This window comes from Vigna umbellata, chromosome 9 (assembly GCF_029865625.1).
Source record: "Vigna umbellata cultivar VRB3 chromosome 9, Vumbellata_1.0, whole genome shotgun sequence".
NCBI classification, from domain to species: Eukaryota; Viridiplantae; Streptophyta; class Magnoliopsida; order Fabales; family Fabaceae; genus Vigna; species Vigna umbellata.
Window position 1 is genome coordinate 12,340,967 of NC_142173.1, and position 10,525 is coordinate 12,351,491.

General features: G+C 31.8%; 1 protein-coding gene and 1 long non-coding RNA gene across 6 annotated transcripts; both read left to right on the plus strand.

The window, feature by feature from the left end:
* The first annotated feature begins 1,856 nt into the window (after positions 1-1,856).
* Positions 1,857-2,957, plus strand: LOC148192565 (putative disease resistance protein At4g19060). Its single transcript, XM_088099236.1, has one exon. It carries the CDS (start codon positions 1,857-1,859, stop codon positions 2,955-2,957), a length of 1,101 nt encoding a protein of 366 aa, XP_087955362.1.
* A 1,343-nt stretch (positions 2,958-4,300) lies between these two features.
* On the plus strand, positions 4,301-9,262 carry LOC148192566 (uncharacterized). Of its 5 annotated transcripts, XR_015781945.1 has the most exons (6): positions 4,303-4,603; positions 4,765-4,866; positions 6,347-6,608; positions 6,734-6,839; positions 8,324-8,382; positions 8,820-9,262. It is a non-coding gene; the product is annotated as an uncharacterized LOC148192566 (long non-coding RNA). The 5 variants fall into 5 exon arrangements; XR_015781942.1 differs by having other exon boundaries at positions 4,301-4,603; positions 4,765-6,608; XR_015781944.1 differs by having other exon boundaries at positions 4,304-4,866.
* The last annotated feature ends 1,263 nt before the right edge of the window (positions 9,263-10,525 follow it).

Genomic DNA, 10,525 nt, shown 5'->3' on the forward strand with positions numbered 1-10,525 from the left:
AGTTGTAGATGAGCGTAGAGGGAGCTTCAGAGATGACGATAAAATCTGTTGTTGCGTTTTGGAGGGGAAGCTGGTGGAGAAGGAGCAAACGATTCTGACAGGAATACAGGAGAACGTGGTGGAGACATCCACGATAGAAGGAATGTTTCTGGGAGTGGATATGGAGAAGGAAGATAACAGACACGTAGTTTCGTTAGGAAACTTGAGGGATGTGAGGTTCATGGCGTGCTTCCGGTTCAAGCTGTGGTGGATGGCGCAGAAAATGAGGGACAAAGGGGGCGAAATCCCTTACCTTTATGCCTTTCACTTCGACGGTGATGCTATCAGAGGCTGAAGTGAAGCGGAGGAATTAGGACTCAGGACGAGTTGCGATTTGTGTTTGCGATTCGAAGAGGAGAAACACGCGATTTACTCCGCAAGACCGCAGCGTTGTTGCAGACGGCGTTTACTCAGAATCGGAACCTAATGGTAGCGGCAACGACGTCATCAAGTGCGCATGGAGGGAGGAACGCTGTAGTGGCTGGCAGTGTCTCTAGCAACGATCGGTGCTGCCGATGACAGTTTTGGTCGTCCAGAGGAAGGCACAGCGGCGTTGGTCATGCGGAGGTAGAGTTGCGGTGGAGAAGAGACCTTCGTTTCTGAAAAAGAAAAAAATGAAACCCTAGAAGGCTTGGGCCTCGCCTAGAAAATATCAAGTGCTCCTCTAAATTTCATCTATGCACTCATTCACTAACACGTTAGCATAAATATATCTATAAAATAACATGTCTTTTGCCAAATTATCAAACTCTTAACGTCGTTTGTTTCTATATAACGGAAGGGACTAATTTAACTCAATTTTAAAAGTGAGGATCCATTTCAAATACTTTTAAAACGAGGATTTTTTGTGAACGAAACTAGGGACAAAATTGCCTATTAAACCTTAAAATAAATATTTTAAAATTTCTAAAAACATTTTATTGCAACTTCAACCACCATGAAATCCCCGTTTCCTTCTTTTGCACGGTTTCCATTGCGATGGCTCCCAATAATAAAATTTTGTTATACAAAATCAATATCTAAATCTAGACTATAAAGAAAAAGATTTAAGTCTTTAATAATACGATAATTTAAAACTAAAAATTTAGTTTTTAATTTTATTATTATTTGAATTGACTAAAAATTAGTCACTAAAATAGATTAAAATGACTAAAAATTAATTTCCATTTATATCACAATGAGGGATTAAAAAATTATTTTTAAATAAAAAAATACTTTTTAATGATCACTAATTATTAAAAATAAATTTCTAATATATTATAAACTTTTATTAATAATAAAAATCATTTTAGATATGAGTAATTTTTAGTTTATAAAATAATTTTTAATTCAATTACTATAATATTAATCTCTAAAGTAATATATATTTAATTAATTTCTTATATAGTTACTAACAGTTTGCTAAAATAATATTACACGGTAAATTAATTTATCTAAAGTAATATATGTGTTTAACAATATTACAATATTGCTATAGTAACATTTTTATTAAATATATTTATGAAAATGCTCCTAAAACTAATAAATCCTGTAGTCAGAATCTCTCTGTTGCATGTTTCAGTTTGGTTTTTGGTTTTCAACCGTGGAAATGGAATCATTCATTTCCCTCGAAGAGAAAAGATGAAATATCTGTTACATCGTTCCAAGAAAAGAATATAATTCCAAGCTTATAGTTTTGGTGATAGATATGAGACAAACAAACAATACTATTGCCTTCTTCATTTCAACACCACAAGTTGGAAAACAAAAGTGAAAAAAAACATTCATCATTTTCTTACTCTCAATCATCATTACCATCCTAGCTCCCTCCTTCAATCATGGCCTCAGACACTGCTGAAATCCTTAAAGAAAACTTCTTGGAATTTTTCAAAGATAGTGAGCCTTTTAACCTATCACCTACTATCTCTTTCCTATTGAAAGAAATAGAAGCAGAATTCTCAGAGTACAAAGGATTCTGGTCACCTCCACCTGTTGAGTCCCTAAGTATTTTGTACCAACTGGATCATGCAATTGCCGAGTGTCGTGCAAACAAGAAAACCTTCTCCATGTTCTCACGTTTTGATCCAGTGGAACGTGCCAACGAGAACGTGTTGAAAAGTATCAAGAAGAATCTCCATGAAGGGAGGCACTCCAAAAATAATATTAATGAATACTCAACCTTCCCCTTGTTCTCTTCATGCAGGTACCCCACAGGAAATGATGCACCAGACCTTTCAGTATTCGATGGAGAAATGGAAAAGATTGTGACATGGCTTGAATCCAATAATGGGTTCAAGGCCATTGGTGTTCATGGAATGTGTGGCACGGGAAAGACCACTCTTGCCAAAATGGTTCTGAGTGATCCACGAGTCAAAGACAAGTACAAGAAGCCCATATGGGTGTGTTTGTACGACTTGCAATCAAAAGAAGAAATGGATATTAGGATTGTTAAGGAGATGTTGGCACTTTTGGATGATGATCCTGATCTATTGGCGGAGGAACCTGAAGATAAGTGGCTGGTGAAAAATCTTCATGATAAACTCTTGGATCAGAAGAAGTACTTGATTGTGTTGGATGCTGTGTGGCATTGCAACGATTGGTTTAATAATTTGTTCTGTGTTGATCAAGATGGTGGTGATACGAGCAAAGAACTCTTTTCCCAAGCCTTGCCCAAAGAAACTGGTGGTGCTGTCATTGTCACCAGCAGACAAAAGGAAGTGACTACTAAATTGGTGCGTGAAGAGAATTTGATTCATCTTAAGCCTTGGGGTGATGAAAAATTGAAGAACTTTGTGAAGAAGTGTTTGGAAAAACAAGATAAAATCACTGAGGAAAACATTAACTGTGTTGCTTATCATTGTCATGGTATTCCTTATGTTGCTGCAACCATGTCAGGTTGGATAGCTAAGCAGATCACCAAAAAGTCAGATTCTAATTGATCTATACATACAGTGCGTGTTTATGATCTTGTTGTTTAGTTTCGAGATTTACTTTTAACAGAAGCATCAATTTTCATGTCCTTTCAATAAGTTTATACCATCCTTATGATATGGTTAAAATGAATGTAAAAGATATAAGAACTTAGGGAAGTTCATTCTCATCTTACAACTGTAAACTTCTGTATAAGTAAATTTCCTAAAAAAAGTATTAGATGCAATATCAATCTAACATATATATATACATATACACATGTATATAACTCGATTAAAAGTATGAAAACTTTCAAAAGTTCAATAAATGTTGTGTACATAACTTTTAATTACCAAATAATTTTGTATAATTAACAACGTAAAATGCATTCAAATGAAAATTTACTAGTAAATGCAGAAACGTAAATGACTTCAAAAAACAAAAGGTAAATAGTATTTTGAAAGACAACACATGTACAAAATTAAAGCGATTGTGCTTCAAGAAGAAAAATAGGGAGAGGGTAAAGGATTGCGTAAGTGTTTTGTTTTTGAATAAAAAAAGGTATACTATCCCAATTATATACAAAGCACACAATTTATTAGAGATAAACTACGTTCATACTATAATGTCTTGCTAACCTACGTTCATACTATATTCTTCGAACATGGAGGTATTTTGTATGAATTTTTTTTCTGAGGTTAATATCATAAAGCAAATGCAAATTAAAGTAATATTTAAAAATAATGGCTAAGGCTAAACTACTTTAGTTAAGAAATTAGTTTCCGGTGTAACCTCTTATATATCAAAACAATACATCAAAATTCTAGATAAATTTATTGATTTTATTCTATAATATCATTATAAAAATTCAAATAAATTTCCTCATAGTGGCAAGTCAGAATAAAAATAATATACTCATTTAAATCTACAAAGTTACACTTCCAATTATAAGTATTATTTCGGAATAATGAACTAATAGGCTACTCATTTAAATTTCCAAGATTATACCTCTAACTAATACATCAAATTTTTATTTATCATTTTATAATATATATATATATATATATATATATATATATATATATATATATATTTACAACAATTACTAAATATTAAACCCAAACATGAACAACTAAAACCATCATATAGTTGAAGGTATTAAAAAAATTAGGTCAGGGTCACCTCAATCAAATCAAAATAATAATTAAAATGAGATTATGAACCTAAAAAATAATATATTTTAGGAGGGGTTAGGTTCTGGCGGAGTTAAAAACCCCAAATAAGTTTCGGCGGTTTTGACTAAAATTGTAGTTACCCCTTTTTCTATTTTCTTCAATTTTTTTTAATGTATCCCCTTAAATAATACTCACCCCTCCCAGCGCCTTTCATTTCTTCTACCTTTCCCTGATTCTCTAGTTTCTCCCAAACCCTAATTCTTCTACCTTCACTCATTTCTTCTACCTTCCCCGCGCCTTCTCTGCACCATCTTGGTGTTGGTCCCCCCTTGTTAGGGTTGAGCAAAGTGTCGAGGCGTGGATGCATTTGTGGGCTGAGCGAGGCTTCGAGGCAGCGTGGAGGCGCCTTATTGTTCGTCGAGGTGCTCTCGGAACTGAACTGTAGATTTGCTCTCGAAATTCCTCACATCTATGGTTCACGCAGCTTAGAAAGCGGCAAGGTCACTTCATTTTCTCTTCGTTCATTTTCACTCTACACGTTTGTCTCCTGTACCTTAGTCATTGATTCTATTGTCTCTAACTCTTGTATTTTGCTGCTGTTGTTAACTATTGTATTCGATTTTGCCAACTACTGTTCCGACTGCCCCATATCCACTAACAGTGTGACCTAGAGAATTCGCGCTAGAAGAGGACAGGCTACTGATCCATACAGTATAGCTGAAAGAATCAGGGCTTTGCAAGAGCTGGTTCCTAGTGTCAACAAGTTACTAATTTTTCATCCAGCTATAATTCTGTTTTAGTACAAGTTAGGCCATAATTGCAAAATTATTGCCTAAAGTTTGGGTTTTCTATGATATATGGGCATTTTGATAGAAAGGGAATGCATGTGACTCTAAATATGTCTCTCTCTCTTCCTGCCAATGTTCTTTGATAGGATTGTGTTAATGTTATTTGTTCATGAAAAGGAAGGAATTCCTATTGCTGATATGAGAAAATATTGGACAGCTTTGCACTATGATGAATTTTTTAGCTACTATAGCCCATTGCTTTCTTTTCTATTTTCTTCAAATTCGGGGGGATTTCTTATGCTCCCTCCAAATCTACTTTCTCAAATATATTGTTCTTTCACTATTTGAAGAATAAAGAACATTCTACTGTAACTAAATTTTATCTTTTCTACTGTAACTTGTAACTGCTTTTAGGTTCAGTTTTGTTTTAGTTGCTTTCTCAAGTGCAACATTGGAGGTAAGACGGTGGTAGGGGATCTAAATATAAGTACTAGGATGATGACATTAGATGTCATTAATTAAATCATTCATTATACCAAAGCTTAAGTTGAAAAATTATTCCAATATATGCTTTGTTTTGGAGTGATAAACAGGATAGTGTGCTATAGCAACAACACTTTGATTGTCGCTCTGGTGAACTATCAAGGTTTGAAGTCCCTTTCTATTTTTGTGTAAAGATTGTGAATTCCTGTAGTAGATTTTCTTTCTTGGAGGGTTTGGTATAAGCAAATTATTTTGACTTTTGCTTACATTGAAACCTAAGCATAAGATGTTTTGAAATTCAAGATTCACCTTCCACTTATGTAACTTCTCCTTCTATGCTTTGAACCTATTTTGATGCTTAGCTAATGCTTCTTCATAGCTTCCTTTTTGATGTTATTTTAAATTATAATTAAGTCTTCATGTGTCTAGTTTTCTTTATATTTTAGATAGTCATAAGTAGTTTTAAATGTGTTTTCTGTCTTACTGAAGTAGTTTAAATAGTTTTTAACCTTTGTAATTGGTAGGTTTAGATTTTAGTAATTCTATTAAATGGTTTTATTAAGATGTTTCTTGTAGTAGTTTGATTTGTGTGATTACTTTTTGCTATAAGTAAGAGTTAGTTTAGTCTACTTTAGTTTTGAATTTTATTTTACAAATTAGTGTTACTAACTAAGATTTGTCTGACAATACTAACGGTTTCAGTTGTTCTAATTTTCTGTGACTAACATCTTTTTGCTACCTTAGTCAGTTATCTAACTTTACTAACATCTCTTGTTGTTTCTAACAGTTTTTTTACTGGTGTTGCTTTTGTAGGTTCTACTAAGTTTTTGTTGTACCAGTTCACACAGTTTCATTTTCTTTTGCTGCAGCTGTCCTATAGTTGTAGTTTCTATCTTTTATTAATATTTTATTTATAATAGTACATTAATTTAAATTTAAATGTTACTTGATTGTAGTCTTTTTGTGTTTCAGGACATTGTAGCAAAGTTATTTTAATTTTCACAGCAGAGGCCAAGGGCTTTGTGCAGCTTAACTAGAACTGGAATTGTTTCTGCTATTACTCTGCGCCAACCAGCTTCTACTAGCATCAGTGTTTCTTATGAGGCACGATTGGGAGGCCATTGAGTGGAAAAACCTGGACTTTGCGAGGCTAGGGGTTTTATTATTTCGTAAATATTTTTAAATATAGATACTGGGAGAACTTTTTCAACCGTCTGATAAGTATATCTGCAACGTAAGTTTTCAATTTTATAAATTAGAGGGAAATTGTTTCCTTAATTAGTATTACTTTATTACAATGTAATGTATTTAATGACACTTTGTAGTTCACTTTTTTCTATTCTCTTTCCTTTATTGCAGGTGTTCGCTGGGGAATTAATTGTCAATTTCACATATTAGGATAACTACCTGGTTTTCTTTAATCTGATTGATTGTGAATGGTTGCTTCTGCTGTTCTGATTCCAAGGTATGATTGTTTCTTTTGTGGAATCACATTTTTAGGTAGTAAGTTACGACTATACATCTGCATGCGCTTTATAATATAATTTGAGAAAAGTGAGAAAAAAAATTAAACCATCTCTGGAAAAAATGAATCGTCTATAAATGATATTATACCCATTACCAATCTAGAAGCAAGATAATGTACCCTATAAGAGTAGTAATAGAATAAACCCAAAACTTTTTGTTTTCTTAGCACATTCAATTCACTGCAGAGATAGACTAGGATGCATAAGTAGGGGTTTCACAGCTTGGTTGATTATATATAATTCAATTTCACCAGAATTTTTAATACACACTTACATCATCATTAATCAATTATATTAACCTATTTTCTTTTTTCTATTTTTGAATTAATTTACTCTATGAATTATTGTTTTGAAATTTTTTTTATTTTTTATCTTAAAAGTATATCATCTTCTTGTTGGTTGAAGCAGAGGTTAATTTCTAAAAGATTTAGATATGTTAGAACTTGGAAGGTAGAGATTCCTAGTTTCCGTATTTTTAAATTAAAAGATTAGTATATTAGGAAAATAGACATCTAAACGGCCTACTCTTTTTGGTTCAAATGTTTAGATTTTTAAAACTAGAAAGGAGTTGAATTGCATTTGAAGTTGTATATATAGTAATGAAGTTAAATAATTGCATACTTTTTTATTTCTATTTTATTACATTCATCATCACAATATGTGCAGTTAAGCTACATAGAAGTGATTTGACAAGTGTTTTTGGTTAGTTGAAAATTCTAATTGCAACATACTTTAATGTTTCATTTTTCACGTTATATTGTCTTTTTTTTATTTAGTGTATAATCTTTTGGGTGGTTACTTTAGGTTAGATTGGATAATAATTTTTATAGTTAAATATATTTTAAGTTTATGCATTTACCTGAATATTATATTTTAGTTCCTTGTAAAAAGTGTTTTTTTTTATTAATAAAAATGTATGTTTTAGAATATGAACATACATTATGGCCAATTTTTAGGACCTGTGACTTGACTTGGGAGGACGATGGTTCCTACCAACGCAGTTTGGTGAATTAATAATAAATCACTTTCTTTTTTTCTAAAATGAAAGTAACGATGAATATTAAATTATAATAATTAATATTATAAAGCAGTAAATAAGGAGAGAGGGTGGAAAAGAACTAAGAAAAATGGAGATTTAGAATTAGTCAATTTGCATATGAATGCATATTTGATGTCACCCTCTTAGGTGTTCTTGATCTTAATCAAAGCTTCACTCATTTTTTTAATTCTCTTTGCTTTGTTCAATCAACATTAGAATTTTTCATATTTTGTGAATTTTTTTGTCGGCACAACTTATGTTGGGAGATCAATTTCATTCTTTTTAGTAAGTGTATTCTTGTATATATTCTAATTTATTTTGATGATCTAAAAATTCATAATCAATTGTATAACAACATTTTTGTATTCACTTCTTGTGTATCAGGGAGTCTTATTAGCTGTGTTACAAGATTTGGAGACTATTCTGCTAAAAAATCTGAAGTGGTAATACAAAAATTTCCGACTTTGTCCTCATTTTTGAAAAATGTTCTTGTAAATTACTTTTATTTCTTTATGTTGTGTATTATTTCCTTAATATTACTCCTAAAATATTCTTTCCTTAAAATATGAAGTTCCTTCTTCAAATGTTGTTAAGAAATTGGAATGATAAGATGGTAGTTTGTCAAGAGTTTATAATATGATTTATGTAGATAAAAAGTGAAACAAAATCGATCCTAATAAAGTAGCTAATTGTGAAATTAGCTCCTGAAATAAATCCCTTGATTAAGGGATTGTGAGTTGACTTTCCCCATAAAAGGAAAGTCGATTGTAAATGATTTTCCTTGGATTAGTTCTCCAAGTTTAGTAAATTCATCTCATGTAGTGTATTTTGTTGATTATCGTCACTTATTCTAACCTTCCAATCCTCTTGGCATGAACAGAGGTCGTTGTAATGGATAGATCATGGATAGACATGCCTCGAAATACAAATTAATATATGAGAGGATTGAATACCTTCTTGGACTTTGCATTCACTAATAGTGGTGTTAGAGGAAAGATAGTATGCCCATGTCATAAATGCAATTTTAAGAAATGACAAAGTCGTGAAGAAGTATATGAGTACTTAATTATTAAACTTTTTCCAAAAGGTTATACAGTGTGGCTTCTACACGGGGAGAGAAGAGTAAATGACGAAGCTCCTCAAGAAATGGCCGAAGCTCCTCAAGTAATGGTCGAAGCTCCTCAAGAAATGGTCGAAAAAAGGTTATAGTTGTATAAATGATATTAGGTTGAACAATGTAGTTTATTTTATACAATATTATTAAATTTTAGTTCATATTAATTTATTGTTTGTTTTGTCAATAAAATCATTTTTATTATAATATAATTTTATTACAATAAAAAAATGAACTATACAAATTCTCGGTGGTTTTAAAACCCCAGGAAACTAAACCATAAAAAATAGGAGCAGTTTTGAGATAACCCCAGCTAGTTCCGGCGGTTTTTGAGTAGCCCCGCTATTCCCGACAATTTTTATAAAGCCCCAACTAATTCCAGCGATTTCTACAAAACCCCTGGAAATTTTGGCGATTTCTGGAAACCCCCACTAATACTGGCGGTTTTTTCCAAAACCGCCGGTACTTGCTTGACGACGGACGTTTTCCCACTAATTTTTCTAACCGCGGGAAATATGATTTGCAGGGGTTAAAATCGCTGGTAATATTTTAAAAAAACCCCGGTAAAATTACAGATTTTTGTAGTTGCTCTAACGTAACTAAATTAAATAAATAAAAGTAATAAATCAAAATAATATTGACCATCTCATTAAATAAATTAAATAAATAGAATAATAAATATAAATATAAATGAGGTTATGAACATCTCTTTAAATAAATAAAGGATATGGATAGAAATACCACAATCTAGCATATTAATAAAGTTAAGTGAAGATTCACTGCAAAAATTGTAACTTTATAAGAATAAAAGTTTTAATCAAAGAAGCAAGAAAATCTTTTCTTAAAGAATCAAAATGCATATAATATGATTCAAAAGTGTATACATTAGCTTTTGGTACCTTTATATATATGCAGATAAGTTTAAGAAAACTTATAAAACCTAACATAAAGCTCAAAGATAAAAGTTATTTGCACTTATTCCAACTCTCCAATAATTGTATTAAATTCATTAATATGACGAGTAACCGGAATACCTTCATCGAATTTTAGGTTGACAAGTTTGTGAATCAATATATACTTTATTTGCTGTGGATGGTTTCGCATACATATTTGATAACGCCTACATCAAATCAGCTCCCAAGTGTCTGTTGGTAGTCTTCTATTTGCATCTTCCAATATCCGATGTTATTGTCATCATAACCAAATATTTTTTTGACTCAGACAATGTTACAATCGCAAAGCATAGCTCTTGATACCAATTATTAAAAACAAAACAATAAAAGAATGGAAGAGAGAAATAATCAGCACTACAATTTAACGTGATTGAGTTATAATGTGTATATTTAGTCTATTCTACACTAGGAAATATATTTATTTGGTGCATTTATAAATCTTACTTAAGATTGCTTATATAGCAAAATGGAAAGTAAGGTGGGACTAAATCAAGCTACAAAATACTAACACAAGAGGCC